Source organism: Mus pahari, chromosome 11 (genome assembly GCF_900095145.1).
Source record: "Mus pahari chromosome 11, PAHARI_EIJ_v1.1, whole genome shotgun sequence".
NCBI classification, from domain to species: Eukaryota; Metazoa; Chordata; class Mammalia; order Rodentia; family Muridae; genus Mus; species Mus pahari.
This window is the reverse complement of record NC_034600.1, coordinates 64,602,537-64,626,674: the sequence shown is the minus strand read 5'-3', so window position 1 is coordinate 64,626,674 and position 24,138 is coordinate 64,602,537. Positions and strand designations below refer to the sequence as shown.

Below are 24,138 nucleotides of genomic sequence, written 5' to 3'. Positions count from 1 at the left end.
TAAGCGGAATAAACCCTTTCCTCCCCAACTTGCTTCTTGGTCATTATGTTTGTGCAGGAATAGAAACATGACTAAGACACAGACCATATGAAGAATCCTTCACAGGTCAAGAAGAAGGAAGATCAAAGTGTGGATGTTTCATTTCTACTTAGAAGGGGGAACAAAACAATCATGGGCAGTAGAGGGAGGGAGGCACTTGGAAGGGAAAGAGGAGAGTGAAGGAAAGGGGGACTGGATAAGGTGTGAAAGGAGATAAGGGAGAAGTACAGAGGGTCAGAAAATTGAATGGAAGAGTGTAGCACTGGGGGATGAGGAACTCGAGGTAGCCACCAGAAAAGTCCCAGATTTCAGGAAAGCAAGAGGCTCCCAGGACTCAAGAGGAATGGCATTAGCTGAAATACTGTACAAAGGGGAGAGAGAACATGTAGAGACCATATGGAGATTATTTATGGCCCCTGTTTGAGGGATGGGGCCACCCACCCATCTCAAAAAATTAACCCAGAATTGTTCCTATCTAAAGAAAATGGCAGGGACAAAGAAAGGAGCAGAGACTGAAAAAAGGCCATCCAGAGACTGCCCCACCTAGGGATCCATCCCATCTGTAGACACCAAACCCAGACACTATCACTGATGCCAAGAAGCACTTGCTGACAGGAGCCTGGTATAGTTCTCCCTAAGAGACTCTGCCAGAGCCTGACGAATACAGAGGTGGATGGTGGCAGCCAACTATCAGACTGGCACTCTAATGGCACTCTAATGGAGGATTTAGGGGAAGGACTGAAGGAGCTGAATGGGTTTACAACCCCATAGGAAGAACAATATCAACCAAACAGACTCCCCAGAACTCCTAGGGACTAAACCACCAACCAAATAGTACACATGGATAGGACCCATGGCTCCAGCTGCATATGTAGCAGAGGACTGCCTTAGGTGGCATCAGTGTGAGGGGAGACTCCTGGTCCTGTGGATGCTCTATGCCCCAACATAGGGGAATGCTAGTGCAGTGAGTCAGCAGTGGGTGGTGTGGGGGGGAGGGGGGAGGAGATAGATGGTTGGTGGAGGGGAAACCTGGAAGGGGGATAACATTTGAAATGTCAATAAATAATATAACCAAATAAATAAATAAAAAAAGAAATGCTCTATAAAGAGATATTAGAAAATGAGAAATAACAGCTGAACTAAGATTACACAAAATAAAAATTACAGGAAAAATGAGATAAAATTTTATCATCTTAACTGAGAATTGCTACACAGAATATCTTAAAATAAGGAAGCATACATAGTTACCAGAAAATAAAGGTGGGTGGAACCTAGGAGATGCTGTGCTATGACAGAGGACATAAGAGGATTAGAGTTTAGGACACTTATGTTTAACAGATTACTGGATGATCACACCACCATTTCAAATGTCTCTTCATTAACAGAAAGGCAAGTGTGTGGCCCTTGCCTGTAATCTCAGTACTACGGATGGTTGACACAGGAGGATTCCCATGAGTTCAATATAGAATCTAGTGAACTCAAGCCTCACTTCACATGCTTTAGCCTATATAGTGAGTCTGTGTACTGCTCTGTCTGTCTGCCCCACTCTTTAATGAAACCACAAACTTTTATGGTAATTAAAGTTTTGATATACATGTTTGTTATCTTGAGTGAGGTAACTCAATCACAAAAGAACACACATGATATGCACTCACTGATAATTGGATATTAGCCCAGAAACGTAGAATACCCAAGATACAATTTGCAAAACACATGAAACTCAAGAAGAAGGAAGACCAAAGTGTGGATACTTCGTTCCATCTTAGAATGGGGAACAAAATACTCATGGAAGGAGTTACAAAGACAAAGTTAGGAGCTGAGATGGAAAAAAGGACCATCCAGACACTGTCCCACCTGGGGTCCATCCCATAAACAACCACGAAACCCAGACACTATTGCATATGCCAGCAAGATTTTGCTGACAGGACCCTGATATAGCTCTCTCTTGTGAGGCTATGCCAGTGCCTGGCAAACACAGAAGTGGATGCTCACAGTCATCTATTGGATGGAACACAGGGCCCACAATGGAGGAGCTAGAGAAAGTACCCAAGGAGCTAAAGGGATCTGCAACCCTATAAGAGGAAAAATATGAACTAACCAGTACCCCCCAGAGCTTGTGTCTCTAGTTGCATATGTAGCAGAGGATGGCCTACTTGGCTATCAAAGGGAGGAGAGGCCCTTGGGCTTGCAGAGATTATATGCCCCAGTACAGGGGAATGCTAGGGCCAGGAAGCAGGAGTGGGTGAGTTGGGAAGCAAGGATGGGGGAGGGGATAGGGGACTTTTAGAGAGGAAACTAGGAAAGGGGATGGCATTTGAAATGCAAATGAAGAAAATATCTAATAAAAAAAGGAAAAAAAATATCTGGCTTACTCAAATTCTGTTCATCTGTAATAGAAAAAGCTGAGTGATCAGATGTGGGATTTAGAATAACTTGTGTTTTTAAAATATGAAACTTGTAACCATTTGTGTAATTAAAATTTGTGAGTAAGCAAAAAAAAAAAAAAAAGGAAAATTTCCATTACACAATACATTTGAGAATGAACACCAAATAATAAACAATGTAAATTAACAAGGTTAATTTTTGAGTCAAAAGGAAAAAAAAAATCCCTATCAATAAAAAATAAATTAGCAAGGGATATAAGCACACTTGCAAACACAGTTTATAGCCAAAACTAGTTGCCTATGCTTAGTTATAGAAAAAGAAAACCAACTGCACTTGGGAAGCAGTTTTCAAATGTTAATGCCCCGATTTGTTAGCATTATGGAGAAGTCATAACACTGAATGGTTGTTCATGGCCTCACTCAAGAGAGCCCTGGCAAGGCTGGACACTTCTAGTCATCTTCCCTGAGTATAAAATAACACTGTGTAAAATAACATCTCTCAATGGACTATATTCTGAAGGTTTAAATAGAAAAATAACTTACTGTCCTTCAAAAGGGAGGAACAAGCCAAATCATAGTAGAGCTGTTGAAAAGATTATCTATAAAGTATTTATTAAGAAGCATGCAAAGTGTAGCTTTCTGTATCAAAATACAATTCCTCCATTTGTACTTTGTGAATAAAAACAAGTTATGTAGTGTTTCTAAGAAAAATAAAATAAAATAAAATGTCCACTTTCAAAAGTGCCTTGAGCAAGCAGACTGCAGAGGGCTAAACACTGGACCCTGCTACCAGTTACTAATCTAGGTAACTTCACCCAAACACTGGTAGTCTAAGTGTTCAACCCACACAAATTAAAAACGACTAATAGCCAAACAGCATGCAGACATAACAAGGTCACACATGAGACAGGTTTTAAAATAAACATGTTGCAAATCGTGGAGATGAACCCATGGAATGTTCATGGGGGATCATAGAGAATGAACCACCAACCAAAGTGCATGCAGGGGCTGGACCTAGTCCCCTAAAGGGATATAGATTTGCAGCATGGTCTTCACAAGGGTCTAACATTTGGAGTAGTGGCTGTCTCTGACTCTGTTGCTTGCCTTTGGATCCCTTTGCCATAGCTGGACTACCTTGTTGGGCCTTAATGGAGAGGATGTGCAGACCTGCTGTGACTTTATTCACCAGGGTAGGTTGATACCCATTGGGGGGGGGGAGGGCTCTCCTTCTCTGAGGAAAAGGGGACAGGGGAATGGGAGAATGGGTGTGAGGGTAGAGCTGAGAAGAGAGGAAGGAGGGGGTCTGTGATGAGCTTGTAAAGTTAGTAAATAAATACATTAAAGGGAGGAGGAGGAGGATGACAAATACAAGCAGCAGAGGGAATGGGATCCAGATGATCTGTGAGACTCTGGATTATCCAGCTAATTAGAAAAAAAAGGAAGGACTGAGGATCATTCAAACCATTCTCTGAGCTGAAATAGAACCTTGCTATTCTGGGCTCCTGATGGGATTTACAAAGTATAAAATATATAGTCTCACTTTCATCACTCCGAGCTTCCAGTGTTGTTCTCGATTGGGAGACCTCCTTTCTTACAGTGCTACAAAAACACACCATGCTTTCTTTTTTTTTTCTTTCTTTCTTTTTTTTTTTTTTTTTTTTGACGATTTTATTAAATTTGAACGTATGTCTGCGTATCTCTAGAATGACATATATAGACTTGCTATATAATAAAGAACTATGGATATGAAAAGATCATAGTGGAAATCTTCAACTGTTTACACAAAATGAACTAAAATTACTTATTTCTTAATTCAAAATAAAATAGTAGCAAGTGAGTAACTTATTGAAGTAGATGGACTCTTATATTAAGAAGGTACCCACACTGCATATGTAATCTCAGATGACATATTTAAGCTATTGTTATGCCAGCCACATACTAGATTTGATCCAATAAAGAAACGGTCGAAAATGAAATTATTTTTCATTACAAGAAAAATAACTAATATATCTGTTTTTACAGATATTGGCTTGGGTCTCCAAATCTACATTTATATGTCTTCAACACTTTCTTTCCTCAATGGTTTGTATATTTTATGTTATAGATCCCCTTTATTGTTATCAAAACTACATATAAATAGATTATTCTGAGGATGTTTCATGAATGAAATACATTTTAGTTGCCTTTAATTTAAGAAAAAAATGTCTTTTAAAATGTGTGTGTCATGTGGGGCGTGGTATGAACACATTTCAGTGACTGTAGAAACCAGAAGTGAGTAACTGATGTGTTAGAGCTGGAGTAACCACTGATTTTGAGCCAGAGGACATGGGTGCTCCAGATCAAACACCATTCCATATTCAGATGTGCTACAGCTATTGTAGTCATAGAACATTATGGTATATGACTAGATACTAGCTGGAATTTTGAGTGTAGTGAATTGGTCAATTTTAGATGTTTGTTGCTTCTGGTTAAACTTGTTCAGGTTTTCTTCCTGCAAGGAGTTATCATCAGCAAAGAGAGGTCATCAGTTCAGTGTTCCTTATTTATATATTATTCATAAGTATTATCTATTTCTCTACCTACTCACCTACCTACCTCATCCATCTATCCATCCATCCATCCATCCATCCATCCATCCATCCATCCATCCATCCATCCATCCACTCACCCACCCACCCACCCACCCACTTACCTACCTACCTATCTCCTTTCCCTGTCTTATTGCTATAGTCAAATCTTCCAGAACACATGAAAGAGTTGTCAATTGGTTTCCTTATCTTGTTTGTAATCTTGAGGGTTTTTTGTTTTGTTTTGTTTTAACCTTTTACCATTTAGAATAATACTGTGAGATTTTTGTATATACTCTTTAGGTAATTGTGATACACTGCTTCTTGGACAGTTTTATTCATCTTTGACCCACAAAAATATTGCTTGTATTGACTACATCTAAATTTCTGTTCACATGGCCTTTATCTTCTTAATTAATAAGCAACATCACATTTCCTGATTTGAATATATTGAATTATTCTTACATCCTCAGGTATAAATCTCATTTCTGCATCATGAGTGAACGTATTTTGGGATTCAATTAGCTAGCATTACATTCATGATTTTTGCATGTAAATTCATTAGCATCTGTACAGGTTTGATATCAAAATAATTATAAAATTTTAAGGGACTTTAGAAGTTTTCACTTTAATGTCACAGAACATTTGGGAAAAGACTATTTGCTTTTTTCTAAATATTTTTAGAACTTCAGTGCAGCATGTATACAGTTCTGTGCATTATGGGATTTTTAGTATATTCTCTTTGCTCATTATTGGTTTGAAAAGGTTTATTCATGATTCAGGGTAGCAGGCTAGACTTCTCTGGGAATGCATGCATTTCTTCTAGCTCATGGCTTTTGCTGTGTTTTAAATCTACTCTGGGACTTATCTTGATCCTTTTTTGTTGACCCCAAGATGCAGCCCCGTGCCTTTATTGGTATATTCCACTGCTCTTCATTGTGGTTTGATTTATTTTTTCTCTGATCTTTATTTTTTTCCCTCTTCTACTGGGCTTAGTTTATTTTTCTCTTTTTAGCTTCTCGACTTGCACATTCTTTGAGGTTGTTCTTTTTGATGCGCGAGTTTATATTATGAGCTTGATCCTTTGACCTACATATGCTTTAGTAGCTTTCTTATGCCCTGCTTGCTTTTTCATTACCTCAATGCACATTATCACTTACTTGACATTTATTTGTTAGCTTCTAACCAACCGTGTTAAATTTCAATGGATTTCTGGGTTTTATAAAATTGGTCCTTGTACTAATTTCTGCCTTTATTACATTATACTAAGTATGTGCTGAATGTAAGTCTTCATGTTTACATTTCCTGAGACTTGTCCTTTCTCATGAAGAATGATACATGGAATGTGTGTAGACATGGGTGCTATGATAATACTATTGGTTCACTTCATCTAAAGTGTTATTGTAAGCTTACTATAAACCTAATGATTTAATTTTTGGATCATTTTTTGGAATTTTTCATATCAAAAGTTTGTATCTGGTATTTTACATAAAAAACTGTGACAGTCTCTTTGATCATATTACAAGGGGAAATGAACAATATATGCTATAACTACAACTAATGGAAAATAATTTTCAAAATTATCATTCAATTATAGCTAAAAGTTGTTAGATAGAACTAAAATGTCATAATTTTTGCAATAAAAATAGTTAAACTACTATGAGATCTTTAAAATTTTAGGAAAACTAAAACGGCTTCTTAAGCTGCAAATTTTACATGTATATTCTTTTGAGGGATCATATAATTTTAAAATTATGTATATAATTTTTCAAATCTATTTGGGTCTCTTGAATCTTCTTTAAAGTCTTTCCCACAAAATGCTCTGTTACAATGTTACAGCAATATTTGAGATGCAGGTATGTTTTCTACATGTAATTCCTGAATCACATAGTATCCTATCAGAACTCTAGTTTTGTATGTAATTTGGGAACTACAAGCCACTGTGTGATTAAATTGAAAATGATTACCAAGCTTTGAGAGCACACACTTCCATTATATTATATTATATTATATTATATTACATTATATTATGGATGTTATTTGTGATTATACTTTTTGGCTTTAGATAGATTTTTCTTATACTTTTTCTTAACTTTTTTATTTTCTAAACATTTTTTGAGATTATAATTACAAGTTTTCTCCATCCCTTTTCTTCCTCCTTCTTTGCTCTGTTTCAAATTCATGGCCTCTTGTTCATTATTGTTACATACCCAAGTATGTGAGCGTGTGTGATTGTTCAGGTTTTTTTATGTGTCCGTGAGCTTCACATAAGATATCCTATCAATATCATTCTTTTCCTTACTCTCCAGCTCCTCCCATGTTCTACCCTTCTCTACCAAATTCACTATCTCTTCCTTAATTATTATTATTATAACATGCATTGTGCATACACACGAGGTTAAATGCCTATACTTTAAAATGCTTTTATTATCACCTACCTGGTCATTAATATAATGGCCACTGAGTATGCTAGATAAGTTCATATTTTGTGTGATAATAATATAACACAGAAAGGTTATCTCTTTCCATTCAAATCCCCCTTCTCCTGGGAGATATTAGGAATCACTTAACACAAAAGAGTTTCTTCTGATACCCGTTAAATTGTCCTCATTTATTTGGTTTTGAGGATTTTTTTTTTCCTTTAAGCTAAAATTGCCTATTGCCTTCGCCATCTTTTTTTGTTTCAACTCTTATGTGGCTAACAGTTCATAGGTTAAGATAGAAGTGACTAATTCCCATGGTTACCATTCATATTTAGTATACAGCAGAGAGGGTTTTTGAATAGATCTTTCTAGTCACATGTAATCAAAGCTATCTGTAATTTTAACTCAGAAAAAGTCTCATTTCAGTAATTAAGCATTTTCTACTCTCCAAACGCTTGTGTAAAAAAGATTTTTTACACTACAATTTTCAGATCGACTTTCTAGGAAGAAATTTTGTTTCTTGTCGCTATCTTAGTTCTAACCACTCATTTCAGAGCTGATGCCAGCTGCCTTTATCTACCTAATTAAGCTTTCAATGGAATCAGTCAAAATAATAAGAGCAAGGTATTATGAGTCCTTGTTGTATTTAGAGGGGGTTAATCTCTCTCAGATTAACTTAATCTCAGAGAAGCTATTCCTTTTGAATTGCTCAGGCTCAATTGTTCTGAAGTATTTCCCATCCAAACATTATCCTAAACTAGAGAGAGAGAGAGAGAGAGAGAGAGAGAGAGAGAGAGAGAGAGAGAGAGCTCACACTTAGAAGGACAGAGGTGGGGTGATGGGTATGATGATATTTAGTGGAGTNGAGAGAGAGAGAGAGAGAGAGAGAGAGAGAGAGAGAGAGAGAGAGAGAATACAAGATAAAAGGATGTCTTTTGTGGGGTGATGGGTATGATGATATTTAGTGGAGTTCGTTCACAGATTGGAAAACTTTTATTTATTTATTTTTATCAAGTGTTGAAGAAGATGAGCATAGAGATATTTGGTACCTATTGTTCTATACTTGGATTTCATGGTATATGTTGTATCTGAAGCAAAAACAGTTTCATAGTTTATTATACTTAAATATATCATCTGCTTCATCTCCTGAAGATGGACACTTGTGTACAGGAAATTTATTTTTTACCACTGTACATTTAATGTCAAAGTAGTAGCTAGAAGTTGTTTCAGATATTTATTAAATGAATCACAATATGTTTCATTTGCCTGGTGTGTTGACCTTACAAATCTAGTGAGACCACCTGCATGCATAAGATGAAACAAGCTAGATCTTGAGAGCATTTAAATGGGATGAAACAAACACCAGTGGCAAATTCAAAGTATATGATGACAATTAATGTCTTAATTGTAAAAAGTCATAAAAATATAAATTGAGATTTTTTTTAATGAATTCTATAAACAAGTTTATTAAACGAGGGTCTAGTAAATCTTTCTCAATCTTCAATGAAATGACACTGGAATCCAAGAGATTTGAAAGGTGTCTGTCTCATGCATTGAAGAATCACTCAGCAGGATCATTGTTCAGTGATACTCAGAAAAAGAAGATCAGTTTTATCAAAATGCTTCTAGTCACAGAGAATTTCCTGAGGATGGAGAAGTAAGTTCTAGGTAGAGTCACTGATACACAGTATTTTGCCCTCCTCCCTTTCAATCTGGGGACATTGCTAACTAAGAAAGTAGTCTACAGTACAGAGATGACTGACAGAATGATAGACTTCTTCCAACATCTTCAGTCATGAATCAGTCCATCCTCATTCGCTGTTAATTAAAACATTGTAGGATCAAATGTTCAACAAGATATTTATTTACACAAACAATGCCATCATTTCTAAACCAAAACAAATGTTGGCAGTCAGGGTTTTCACAGACTATTCAGTTAGAAGATGAAGGTTCACTGTAGATTATATACTATACATAAAAAAATAAACCACAGCAAGCTACAAGGATCAACATCCTACAGAGCCAAGAGGAATTATCACAATAACTAGAAACCAATTATTTCTGTGACTCTCAAAAGGCAGCATTATTTCAGGGAAACAAAAAAAGATATGGATTTCATAAATAGATGAATGTCTTCTCTTTTTCATTTTTTAAAGTTGATTTTGTCTAGTGTTTATTTTTTTTCATTTTGATTATTTTTTCTTTCTTTTTTTCCCCCCAGATATTATTCCCCTCATGGTCCATCCTCCAACTGTAACACACCCCATACTTCCTCCCTGACTCCATCTCCATGAGGATGTCCCCACCCCACTCCCAGCCCAACCCACCAGACCTCTAAACTCCTTGGGGCCTCTTTTCTCTTGTGTGTTAGGTGCATCATCTCTGACTGAACCCAGACTCCGCAGTCGTCTGCTGTATATTTGTTGGGGCTTCATATCAGCTGGTGTATGCTGCCTGTTTGGCGGTCCAGTGCCTGAGAGATCTTGGAAGTGCAGATTAATTGAGACTGTTGGTCCATAAACAATGGACAGTTCCAGGAGAAATATAAACAATTTAAGAGCATTAAGACAAATATTACAAAGGGCAGGATGGGCTGGACACAATCCATACCCAGTGGAGTCTGGTGAATGTTTTTGTTACTCCAAGAAGATACACAAAGCTGCTCTAGCTTTCTATATACTTCCAGAAAATCACAATTTTAGTTCTTGGCATAAATTGTTTGACAATACAGACTTGGGATCACAGATGTGGATGCCTATTTATTGAAGGAACCCCAGCCAGCAGGAACATAGCAAACATGACTTTGGCAGGCCTTGCTCTCCTACCTTATTCCCTTTACCATGATAAATAATACACTAGACTGTATTTAGATGGTATTCTTAAAGGTATCCACCAAGGTCTTTTCTCCTATCTGGTCTCTTCCGTAGACTGACTACCGTCAAAGTATGGAAGTATAGCAATTAAACACCAACTTTTGGCACACCTAATTAATATGCCCAATTAAAATTAAACACCTCATCTTAACACAGGTTTTGCTATTGACCTTTATAAACTGTTATTTAACTATTGGCCATGTCTATTTCCCCTGTATCCAGTAGAAATCTTTCATGCCTCTGGGACAAATAATTTTTCCTCCTCCAACTTGTTCCTTTCCCCCTTATCTCTCCTTTTCTATTTCCTGTCTTTCTAGCTTATTCCCTGCACTTTGTCCTTCTGGGAGAAACAAATATCTTTTGTCCTGAGAAGTTAATGTTGTAGTGTCTTGTGCTAATACTGGTCTTTTAACTTATGATTTTATTTATTCTGTATTTGGGGATTATTCTAAGGAACTGACTTGATTAAAGTCTATTTAAGGTTCGTTATGTGATTGGAGAGGAATTATTGAATAAATGAATAGATTGTGTAATAAATATCATCAGTAATTTTCTTGAAACTGTGTATGTGATAGAACTCAAAGCAAATGAAAAGAGCAGTTCATTTAAGTTTATAGGGTAATAACACCAGCCAAGAATCCCAGCATTCTAGAAAACTAGGGAAGAAATGTGCAACAGTTTTTTCAGAGATTCAAACATTACATCCTGAAGGGAAGCTAAATTAACAAGAAGATAACCAATTCAAATAAACTTCAGGAAGTCCCTGAAACTGACCAGATTCATGAGACACCCCCACCACCACCACCCACTTAATAGAGTAAGCAAGGGAAGCTGAGAGTGACTCTTACAGCAGCTGAAAGAAAAAAAGGCAAAACTCAAGAGCTGAGAAAAAGAAAAAAAGCTGGTGATGACACTCAGATAAGCCAAGCTGCCAAGACTCTGAGATGAGACCAGCTGCCTGGATGGAACAAAACTTGCCAAGGAAGAGTATTAGACCAACTGAGATGCCTGAAAAGGACATTCTCCAACTGGGAGAGCTGTTCGCAGGCTGGGTAGTGTCCAGGTCCCCAACTTTGTGTGGTGCCACCAATGTTGGGAATTGGACTTGGGTGATACATCTTGTTGTGACCTGAGTCTATAGGAAACCCAGAGAAGCCCAAGAATTTCAAAGTGCGCTGAACAAAAGAGTCTTTTATTGTTTCAGTTTCAAACTCAGATCACCTGGCTCACAAGTGAAAACACTGGGTTTATATACAATATAGTTAGGAATCCCCTGAACATTCACACAAAAGGGGAGTAGAGGGCTGTAATCATTTGGTAGGGTGGTACTGAAGCAGGAGGGGTGTTGAAGGGTGTCTGTTCAGGGACCAATTTTATGGCCAGTCATAACTGTCCATGACCTCTGATTATCTTTTCTCCATGATTTAAATGCTAGGCTCTAATCTCCCTTGAGCTTGTTATTTCTCTAAGGTCTCAAGGAAAGGCACCAAGAGAGTTCTGCTGCTTATCAGGAGGAGTGCTGGTTTTTGGAGACAAAAAGGCCTGGAGGATTTCTTGAGCTGTCTCCTCAGGATGTCCTCATTAAGGGGGAGTTTTATGGGTAGTGCCATTCTAATGCTAATAGAGAGGCCAGGGAGGCTGGAGGGAGCCCCAGGCTTGCTGCAGGAAGATTCAGCACAGAAACCAGCTGTCTACATATTGTACTTGCCAATGGCTGGAGAGAGGATGAGAGCTTCCAGTGGGGGTGGGGTGGTGGTGGTGGAGGTGGTGGTGGTGGTGGTGGTGGTGATGGTGAGGGGGCAGGGAACACAGAAGCAAACTGTCTGTACATAACACTGAAGTCTCTCTAGTGTCAGTATTTCGGGGTTAAAACAATCTTTTTTGAGTCATTTCTACTTCACCCATACCCCTGTAAGCAAAGATTCATTGGTTCACCAGCATGGAGTTTTGTGGTGTCTATGCTCTGGTCTCTCATATGATCCCTATCTGGGGTGAATAGATATGTGTGTTGTGTTGTAACAGGAAAAGTTTTGTTATACAATTAAGAAATCCTGCGTTTGAGACAAAGGCTACATTGTGAGGTACTTTGGAATTACCTGTTGAAGGACAGTATTTTGGAAATAAAATACAGTCATCGAAAAGCACATATAAATACTCAACGAATGATTCGATAGAGTTGAGAAACCTTTTTTTTTCCTGACTCTTAGACATACTGAAAGATTTGAGAAAAAGTATTAAAATTCCAGTGGTTCAACTATTAAACATTTTCCACGAAAATGTGATACTGTCTAGACAAACTGGCATATACTGCTATAATTGCCTGAATATAAGGAGTGACTTAAAGTTCAGCATTAGAAATAACTCACAGGAAAGGTAAAACATAAAGCTCTATGTATATTTAAATTATGAACCACTCACTTAATTGCATGACTTAGAGGAAAATCCTTGACTATTGGGACTGAGGAAAGAAATGCATTGACTTTACTGTTTGACTTCTTACAGAGTCATGGCAATGACAGTTTACCCCCTGGCCTATCTTTCTCCTTTCTACAGAGGTTTTAAATACCCTTTACATTAATAATTTATCAGTATTTGCAAAAAGTGCATTTATAATCTGTTCACTGACATTTTTGTTTACACAAACAGAAATATGAAGACTCATAAATGTGGTTACTCACTAAAAAGAGAAATATTTGAAAGTAAGATGCTACTTTGAGATTTCTTTTGCTAACTGTATGCTTTCCTAAATAGCCTTAACTGAAAAGTTATAAAGAAAAGAGTTCTTATTTGGAAAAATGTAACTGTCTTTAAAAAAAAAAAAAAAAAAAAACTCTCAATCTCTATATATGTGCTTCATTCTCACGAACTCATCCCACCAGAATCATTCGCTTTATTGCTTCCTATTCTCAGCCCCTAGATACTCCTCCTACAGTGGGATGTCTGACACTAGTTCCCCAAATGCTTGTAATTAGAATACATTTTAAATCTACAGCAAAATCAACCTAGAGAGACTGAAACCACTAGCATATTTAGCAATGTCTGCCTTACAGGAAGTAAAAACTGAAAGATAAGTTTCCTAAAGAAAATTGACTGTGTAATAAATTTTCATATTTAATATTAAAATATGTAGAAAATTTAAGTTTCTGTATTTTATGAAGAAAATATGTATTGCAACCAAATTGCACTCACTAAAGTGCATTATATTTATTTGTGTATATATATGCATATTTAAGACTGATAATAGATATTTTAACATTTTTTTGTCATATATACCTAAAATAGGACATGTAATTTGGATGTAACTGATACAATGTAAGCTACTTATGCAGTATTAAACTGTGAATAATAACAAAAAGGCATCAAGTATCTATTTTATAGGCTATGAATTGAATAAGTCATAGAAATTATATAATAGACCTGAAACGTGGTAGTTTGGATGAGAATGGCCTCTCTTGTCTCATAAGTTTAAATACTTTGTCCTCAGTTTATGGAACTGTTTGGGAAGGATTGTGGGATTACACTTTGTCAGAGATGTGTCACCTTTGCTGGCTTTCATACTTCAGCAGACAATGATCATACCCAGTGTGTCTCTCTTTGCTCCTCTGGGGTATCAAGATGTGAGCTCTCAGCTATTTCTGTTGCTGTGCCTCCTGTGCGCTGGCATCTTGGATTTTTTTTAATTATATATTTTCTTCATTTACATTTCAAATGCTATCCCCAAAGCCCCCTATACCCTCCCCCTGCACTGTTTCCCAACCCACCTCTGGCCCTGGCAATCCCCTGTACTGGGGCATATGATCTTTGCAAGACCATGGGCCTCTCCTCCCATTGATGGCTGACTAGGCCATCATCTGCTACATATGCAACTAGAGACACAGCTCTGGGGGGTAGGGGGTACTGGATAGTTCATATTGTTGTTCCTCCTATAAACCCTTTCTTTCCTAAGTTGCCTTGGTTGTAGTGTTTTTGTCACAACAATATATGAAGAGATAGGACAAAACAGAAGCTGAAAACAGATGCAGAGGAATTAAACACTCTTGAGAGTTGAATCATCAATGAACCTTCTATTGCAATAGTAGGTCATCATGTACTTTTAAGATAGGAATTGTTGTATAACAATAAACTACAGTAACATTCCATGAAATCATATATGTTTTCATATAGCTAATTGGGAATATTGTAGTTGTTATAGTTGGGTTCTATGTCATTATGCATGTATTGTAAGTAGATTCTAATTTTAATTGGACAGACTAATATTAAATTCTAGACTAGTTTTCTCTGCCAAATAGCCAAGTGGCACCAGATGGCTGAGGAAGTGTTATTCAATACAACTAGCAATCATCAAATTAGCAAAATAGTTATTAAGCACTAGACTAACAAAGACATGATGTAGAGTTCTTGACTTCAAGGTATTGATATTCTGTTGATGGGGGATGAGAAGTAATTTGAGTATCATGAAAAAGCATATAACAATAATTCAATTTAATAACATTTATTACATCCCAATTAAAGACTAGATGAAGGAAAATTGATTGAAATTGAGCATCCTGCAAAACAAGCAAATAAATCTGTTTGTAGTCTCCATGGTTTGAATTTCACTTCTTTTTCTTTATGTGGTAGTAAACCCAAAAGTTTTCTATCCCACCATATACAAAATTCCCCTTTACCTTGTGGTCAGTCATTTAATTTCACTTGGAAAGTCTGATACTTCTTGGTTTGTGCTAAGTTTGCTAAGTTTGTTGTTTATTTTTCTGCTCTTTTTAGTCAATACATAACCTCAAATTTCTCCCCTTTATTACATAATTAACAGGACTGAAATAATTTAAATATATAAAAATATATCAAGGTTTTGAAAACCAATGGAAATTTATTATCTCAACAAGGTTTCTTTTCTTGTATGAATCCTATCACAGTTTCAAGAAACATTTACTTTTGTCCATTTCGTACTGCAAGAAGTAACTTATCTATATTTGGTTGCCTCACTTGTTTTTAAAAATTATGCACCAAATGACTTCTGAAAAATATAGGACGAAAATCTATAGAGACATGTTTTATTATAAAGAAGCAATATATTTGCCCTTAGGACATATTTTTATTTAATTATTTTTCATTTTGTAAACTATGAAACTCAATTTTATTTGTATTTGCTGAAGTAAATAGTAACGTTAACTTAAACATTTAAAGGTCTTCACTAACAAACAGCTTCCATGAAAATTCATTTTCCATAGCTTCATTTGTGAGATTGGCAAAAGTAATGCTTATAAAGTGTTCCAATACTTAACATGTTATGATCATCCCACAGTTTCCCCATGTACAATTTGTGTCACATAAATAAAAAGGCTATGAGAACATTGAGAGAATCAAACTTAAATTCATTGAGATCTTGAATATCTTCAATTCTTTAGACAGATAAATTAAGAATACAGTTATTTACCTTTTCAATATAGACTTACCTTGCCTACATATTGATAATCAGATCCAGTATATTCTTCCAGCAAGAAAAACTGGTTCCACATCCAGCCACGTTTTTGACGGTGAAGAATTTTACCACCACTCCTTGGGGCATGGGATTCTACAGTCATTTGCTGAAGCCCGGGAGTCCTTCTGAACATTAATTCTGGACAGCAGAAGTGGGGCAGGCATGCCCAGAGAACAAACAGTCTCAAGAACTGATAGATTGTCATAGTTTACTTCTTGAAAAATTCCAGTGTCGGTGATGAAAAAGTAGTCCTGTTTATGGTATCAGATCTCAACTGGCTTCCAGCACTTCATCAGTGCTATGTATATAATCCCAAGAGCTTCAAACAAACAAACAAACAAATAAAATAGTTAATGGAAAACATTATGACTTTTTAATTTGGATTTTAAAATGAAAGTGATTTAGTAAAACCAGAAAGGAAAATACTCTTTTTCTTAAAATAATGATCAGTTTTATGAAGCATTTTTGTCTGGAGGAATATCTACAATTCAAGAAACGACAGTGATGAATACTTGCTTTCAAATAAATTGTGCAAAAAAAAAAAAACAAAAAACAAAAAAACAAAACACCATCATGACCCTTTCTTTTATGGCACAGCTTTAAAGTCTTGTAATTCCTAAATTTAGTAGAAAGGTGGCACTATGCATGTCAGGTCTTCTAAAATTTAGCATAAGATTAAGCTTTGAAAATAAAATTTGATTCTAATATACTATGGAAATTATGAGAGATTTCTGAAATGCAACACTATTTAAGAAGTTTCTAAATAGTACCATTGCTTGTTCAAATGTAATCAGAGATTATAAAAATTAACAACAAACAAACAAACAAAAAACAAAAAGCCCACTTACTTGGGCAATAACGATTGTCCTATAGGCTGTCTCCTGAAGGCTGCTACTTTGTATTGAGTTAGTCTATGGATCACCTGGCTTTTCTTCACTAGAAAAGGCACTATTCCAGGTAATAGGTAAGAATGTTAGCGCTAGTGAGTAGGAGGACCTACATGTGGTTACAGCTATATGTGTAATAGACTTGCAAGATCTGAGCACTTCTTACCACACTTCTGCCTTCACCTTGGACTAGAAGCCCATAATATCTGATATCTATGATGGGAATAGCCTACTCACTGCCCTCCAACCTGCTACCTTGCCACTCTTTTCTATAGCATCACCAAATCGTCCCGTTGTAATGTGAGTTTTGCAGTGTCTTGTTTCTGCGTGAACACTCGTTGTACTGTGAGCACAAAACATGATCTACCCAAATTTGTAGGGCTGGATTTCACAATGATCTGTTCCTCCACAAAGATATTCCATATAGCCCTTTACTTGAACCCATAAAATTACTCCTCTAAAGCTAGAGATCTTTTAGTATTACCTTGATGAAGTTAACCTTGTTTCCTTCTGTTTGTGGTCTCTTTTTAGAGATCTAGTCTTAAATCCTCTCCTTAAATGGTATCCTACACACTCTAATGTTTTATGTACCACAATATATTATATAAATTCTATTTGCTTATCAATTTTACGGATCTATTAACCCATAGATATCTTTTGATAGAATGAGATGTTTGTATTCAGCATCTAGAACAAAGAAATTAATAAATAAATAATATATAAATATAATAATGCAAGCCGGGCAGTGGTGGTGTACTCCTTTAATCCCAGCACTTGGGAGGCAGAGGGAGGCGGATTTCTGAGTTCGAGGCCAGCCTGGTCTACAAAGTGAGCTCCAGGACAGCCAGGGCTACACAGAGAAACCCTGTCTTGAAAAAACAAACAAACAAAAAAATAATAATGCAACCATCTGTCGTTTCTTGTTATATGAGGATATGTCAAATATTTATGTATGAAAACACATATTACAATAATAATTACTTGTATTTTATTGTTTGGAGGCATTTTTATGTTATAAATTTGCTTTGATTTTTAAAACTTTCTACTAGACACACATATTTTATATCTTTAGATTATAATTGATCTAAATTATTTGGAGAACAACAGGATTGAATTCTATGGTGTTTTCTGTGAGAAGCACTTTAAGTACTCCATGATACATATTTATGCTTTCACTCACAGATATTTGTTAACAATCTGTTTGGTTTTCTTTTCCTTTATTATTAATATGATTGAGAGTTTAATGCAAATGTCTCTGGAAATAGGATTAATGATGAACCAGTGTCTCCCTTGAGTATATTAAATGATAGTGAGCACATGAAGTCATACAAAGTGATCGATATGAACTCTATTATAATATGCCACGTAATACTCTGCTGGAGTTTAGCAATGAACTGCTACATAAAGTGATTTAACATCCCAGAACCAAGACTTTCAGACATGTATATTGATTACATTCTAGAGAGTAGAAACATCTAACAAAATGTTGTTTATATTTTTATAAATCAAGATATGTTACAAGAAATTGGCCAGGATCCTACACTATTTCTATGTGTAAAGAAGTGTATGAGTTAGGTTTTCTGCTGTGTTCTATTGAATATTATTATTTATCGAGGCAACAATATATTCAACTCATCTCTTTTAATCATTAACAAAATTGACAGTAACTATATTCAATATTGTTGCTCACTCTTTATACAGCTATAAATGGCCAATAATTTCCTTATCAATATACCGCAATGGGAGGAGAGGCCTTGGGTCCTATGAAGGCTCTATGCCCCTGTGTGGGGGAATGCCAGGGCCAGGAAGTGGGAGTGGGTAGGTAGGTGAGCAGGGAGGGAGGGAAGGGATAAGGGTAGGGTGTTTTTCAGAGGGGAAATCAGGAAAGGGGGTAGCATTTGAAATGGAAATAAAGAAAATATCCAATATAAATAAATAAATAAATAAATAAATAAATAAATAAATAAATGCAAGCAATTTAATATACCTTTAACATGCAGCTACAAAACAACCCTTCATTTTAAAATCATCTTTCAGTTCTTTGTTCTTTTGCCTTCAGCCTGAGTTACTAATTACCTCTGGAATGGCTCATCTTAAACTCAGACTGGTGCAAGAAGCCTATGTCCTTCTACCTGACAGCTAGAAAAGCAATAACTGCTGAATGGCCCGCCAGGTGCCTGCTTTCTGGTGTTAAAAGCCAGGAATGTTTACCAAAAGATAGCTTATGACCCCTACGCCATAAATGAGCCAACAGCTCTGCTGGAGAAAAGCTGTAAACTCAACTTTCTTTATGAACTCCCTTCTCCCCTTCCTTATGGTCTTTCTTTTAAAAGCCTGCAGTTGAAACTGCTTGGGGGTCAGTCTCCTATGAGCTCATCCTCAACATGTTGATTTTTCCTGATTAAACCTCATGCATATTGCATAAAAAAATAAATAAATAAAAAATAAAATCATCTTTCATTATTGTATATTTCCCCATTTCCTTCATACCAGAGCTTTTAAAATTTTAATGTAAATTCAGATTCCTGCTTTATTCTTTACCTGTCTGTACACTTGTTGAACTGGGACAAGTTAGTTTTTTTTTTACAGCATAATAATCTTTCTCTTTATTGCTTTCTCTCTCTCTCTTTCTCTTTCTCTGTCTGCCTCCTAATTAATATATACTTACTTTGCCATAAATATCAGTCTAGTCTGTCTTTGTTACTTATACCTAATGGCCTCAGAATCAAAGTGATCCTCCACTTCTGCAGCTTTGAGTCCTTAGCTCACTCACATGTGCGTAAGTGTGTATGCAAACATTTTCTTTTCTTTTTTTATTAGATATTTTCTTTATTTTACATTTCAAATGTTATCCCCTTTCCTGGTTTCCCCTCTGAAAATCCCCTATCCCCCCTGCAAACCAACCCACCCACTCCTGCTTCTCTGTCCTGGCATTCCCCTATATTGGGGCATCTATCTAGCCTTCTCAGGACCATGTGCCTCTCCTTCCATTGATATCCAACAAGGCCAACCTCTGCTACATATGCAGCTGGAGCCATAGGTTCCTCATGTGTACTCTTTGGTTGGTGGTTTAATCTCTGGGAGCTCTGGGGGACCTGGCTAGTTCATATTGTTGTTCCTCCTATGGGGCTGCAAACCCCTTTAGCTCCTTGGGGCCTTACTCTAGCTCCTCCATTGGGGACCATGTGCTCAGTCCCCATTTTCTGTTTCTAGTTCTAATGCTGCAGGGAATATCAAAACCATGGGCCATCCTTGTATCTGAAATCATCTTCAAAATATTGATGGCATACTGAGTGTGGTACTTCAGTGCCCAGATATTTACTTTATGAAATTTATTGAGAGATAAGACTGCAATGAGAAAGACCAGAACAGTTTCACTAAAAACTTGCAGCCTTTCTCTTATCACTTTCATTGTTTGTTTTCTTTCATTAAAAGAAACTCTTTGTTTCACAGTATGCCACACATCTTTTTTTCTCCTGCTCCAGCTACAGAGTGAATTGCTTTGCAGGTAAGCATGAATGAAGTTGTCATACTGATCTCATTTCAGTTTTATAATCTATTTATGAGATGCTTATAAAAATATTGCTTCCTCCAAAGCTAGTTCATTTTAGTATGCAAGTAGGCAAGATCACAGATCATAATGTGGTAGCATGTTGGTGAATGACACTTACTCATCATCTCTACACATCACTGCTGATCACTGCCACCCATCACTGGCTAATAAAAACAATTAATCATTCCTCAGCCAACTGGTTATGTTCATTAGGATCTTAATGTAATCATTCACTGTCTATAACAATCAGATAAGTTGCTAACAATTGTTAAGAACAAACATATACCAATTTAGGAGGACACTTTAAATACTTTTAGAATCTCATATAGTAAATACAGTCTAATGAGATTTCAATATTGAGAAACAAAAGAAAGACATTTCCAGGTGTATTTTTACAAGTCAAATGAATCAGAATATATTAAATACTTCCTTTTGTTTAACTAATGCCAATTTATGTATCCAGAATAAAGAATTAAGAGAAAATTGAATCAAAGTCTTACACTAAGGACTCAAAAAAAATGAGGCCATAGGTTTGATGATATTTTCTAACAGTTCATTGCATACTACCTACAATTCTTTAATGTCAGAAAACATGTAACTCTACATTGAATATTTATCATTTTAAGTATTCAGCACGTGCATTTATGTATAGATATAATGGAAGCAGCATTTATATGGTCCATAAATTATTACTAATATGGAGATTCACAATGTTAATTCACAGTGTAATACCATATTTTAAAAAGTGTATTTGTATACTTAATGTGGCAGAGTTTACATGAGCTGGTAAAACAGGGGCATGGTATCTTTTCAATTGAGCAATGGTTACAAGATGAAGAGTCACTAGTCTCACTGTCAGGATTGTTACAAATGACAAATAAAATACAAAAAGCTCTTATCTTTGTTCTTATGCTTTGTACTGGCTGGTTTTGTGTGTCAACTTGACATAAGCTGGAGTTATCAAAGAGAAAGGAGCCTCCCTTGAGGAAATGCCTCTATGAGATCCAGGTGTAAGGCATTTTCTCAATTAGTGATCAAGGAGGAAAACCCCATTGTGGGTGGTGCCATCCCTGGGCTGGTAGTCTTGGGTTCCATAAGAAAGCAAGCTGAGCAAGCCAGTGGAAGCAAGCCAGTAAGTAGCACCCCTCCATGTTCTCTGCATCAACTCCTGCCTCCAAGTTTCTGCCCTGTGTGAGTTCCTGTCTTGACTTCCTTTGGTGATGAACAGCAATGTGGAAGTGTAAACTGACTAAACCAGTTCCTCCCAACTTGCTTCTTGGTCATGATGTTTTGTACAGGAATACAAACCCCAAACTAAGACATTCTTCCAAAAAAAAAAAAAAAAAAATCATTGTAATTACTTGTCAAGAATTTCAAGTCAAGAATGTGCCCTGAGAAGGAGCAAACCATTCATAAATGTCTCCAGCTATACACTGTGCTAACATCCTCACATGTCAATGTTCAAAGCCAGATACAATTCACAGGAATTTTAAAAGGTGGATATGTAGGCAAAGCATGTAGAAGTGGGAAAACAAATGATTCAGTGAATGAGGATCCTCTCTCTCTAATATTCTACTAGAGGGGAATAGGGTAAAATTTGTAGAACGGGATACTGGGAGGAGAAGGGGGTTCATATTGGGGTGTAATATGAATAAATAGATACATCTAAATCAAAAGAAAAGGAGAGGGAGTTGAGATGAAGTTCACAGACTCAGATTTCCTACCACATATGACAAGTTGGCACATCTTTGAAATAATAAGGATGATCCTATGATCATAGGAATGTGGTGAGGATGAACTGATGAAGTCTGCTAAGTTGGTTTTTTTTTTTTTCCCCCATTTTGAGGACAAAATAATTTTTTGACTTTTTTAAAAAAGTTAAAAAATAAATTGTGCACTCTGCTATACCTACTGGGTGACTGGTGTGGTGTGGTGACTTAGGATGGTGCAAACCAGAGTGCAGAGTGAAGAAAGGGGCTGAGATCCGCTCTTCCTGCTTTGCTGTGCATGAACGACTGAGAAACTATGGAAGCCAAAACCAATCACTCTGTACTGAAAATGCCAATCACCACTAGGGTGTTCTGCATCTCCACCAAAATACAACAGGACGCGGATAAAAAAAAATAAAGGAATACCATCAACCATCAAGAGGTTTTTTGTTTTGTTTTGTTTTGTTTTGTACTGTTTCCTCAACTTTTTTCCTCAGCAGCAAATGAGAGAGTCCCAGATGGAACTTGATCCATGACCAAGTTAGCAGAGCCAGGGGAGCGGTGGCCCTACACCTGCTGTTTCCTGGAAATCTTTTACTGCAGCTGGAGTTTAGTTCATTATATGGGATGAGTAGCAAGAATGCTCTCGGGGTAGCTAAAGATGTTCAGATAAAAGCCATCTGCTACCCAGTGTTCTGAGATCAAAGACTTAAGTGGGTTCTGCAGAATAATGTAATATATATCCATATATTATATATGTGTGTATATGTATATGTGTATGTATGTGTATATGTATATGTATATGCATTCACATTCTGGCCCAATTCCTCTTCCCCTTTGCCTGCATTCTTTTGACAACATCAAGGAAATGGCACAGCTAGAAGAAAGAACTTGTTAGCAATATTATCTGTTCAATCAGTGGCAAGAGTACATGGATCAACCACTTTGTGCAAAGCCGAACTGGAATTTATTAGGTGTTAAAGGTAGTTGTACGTGGAAGTGGAAAATTCCATAACACAACTCATAAAAATTTAATCACAAGTACAATCATATGGAGACACAGCACTGTGGCCATTTGCACTCAACTTAACTTTTAGGTTATTTCTGTGTGGAAATCACATAAAACAGAGCTATGGGAGAGGCATCTGTGCCGCAGTCAGGGTCAGGCAAAAGAAGCAGGAAAAACATTATACTGTGCTTTCACTGTCGCTCAGTATTCTGAAGGGCCCAATGGGAGACAGTATCTCATATTTATATGGAAAACTACTCTATTAAAAAAATCTTAAATTATTCATCTGTAGCCAACATGCAATACTGAAATCACCCCAGAGTAGTTAGATTTTGTTTTCTTGAGGGCAGACAGGGTCCAGTCTGTAGTGTATTTTTTATTTATTACAATGCTTGCTTGGCTCAGTGCTAAGCTGTATGTTTCATTATAATTTGCAACCAAGGGAAAAAAAAAGCAAGTCTCGTTTATATGTATTTAAATATTTATATGTTTTAATTCTTAAAAGCATCAAAACTTTTAGTTTTGATACTAGACTCTGGAGTGTCATTTGTTATGAAAATGTGAATTATTAATCTACGGTCCGATTATCCACTCAATGAAGCCATCACTGCACAAATCTTAAGGTTTCTTTTAGTTATTCCATTTTTGAGTGATGTGTGTTTAGAATTTCTGTTCTAAGGATGGCTCACTGAGACTAAATTACTCTGAGTGGTGCCCATAGAGTCATGTGTCTGCTCCATTCAGCTTGCTACACAGACACTGTCAAATGGTTTTCATCATCTAGGGAGTGAAGGATGAGCATGTTAAAAGAGTGCCTAATTTCAACCTGAATGTTCTAAAGAGTCCTTTTGGCGGAAATTACAGTCAAGCAAAGATATGCAAAAGAAATGGCTGTGTGACAGTATTCACGTGTTGTATGCCCAGGGGTATGGTCTTCTGCATGTAGTTCAGGAGATGTAACTAATTGATGGCAACAAAGTGTAGTAAGATTGCATTGTGTGCCTTGGAAGTCCAGGTCTTGAATATATATAGGGTAGGAGAAAGAATGTAAGAAGGTATTAAATGTATGCATTAACAAACAAAAATATGCTTTTTTTTTTTTTTTTTTTTATGTTGTGAAGGCATAGGTATAAATTCAGGTTCAGTTCTGTTTTTATTTTGTACTCAATTACGAAAAGGTTTCAGCCACAATTTATGTTTTCCAGCATAGTTTTA

The 24,138-nt window shown here is 36.5% G+C and overlaps 1 protein-coding gene across 3 annotated transcripts in view; it reads right to left on the bottom strand.

The window, feature by feature from the left end:
• Positions 1 to 24,138, bottom strand: part of LOC110328733 (cadherin-10) — a 193,661-nt gene that overhangs the window by 101,140 nt on the left and 68,383 nt on the right. For all 3 annotated transcript variants that reach the window (XM_021208155.2, XM_021208157.2, XM_021208154.2), the window contains exon 2: positions 15,740 to 16,084. In XM_021208155.2, the coding sequence (XP_021063814.1) occupies positions 15,740 to 15,970 (231 nt within the window). In that variant the 5' untranslated portion in view covers positions 15,971 to 16,084. The remainder of the gene's footprint in view (positions 1 to 15,739; positions 16,085 to 24,138) is intronic.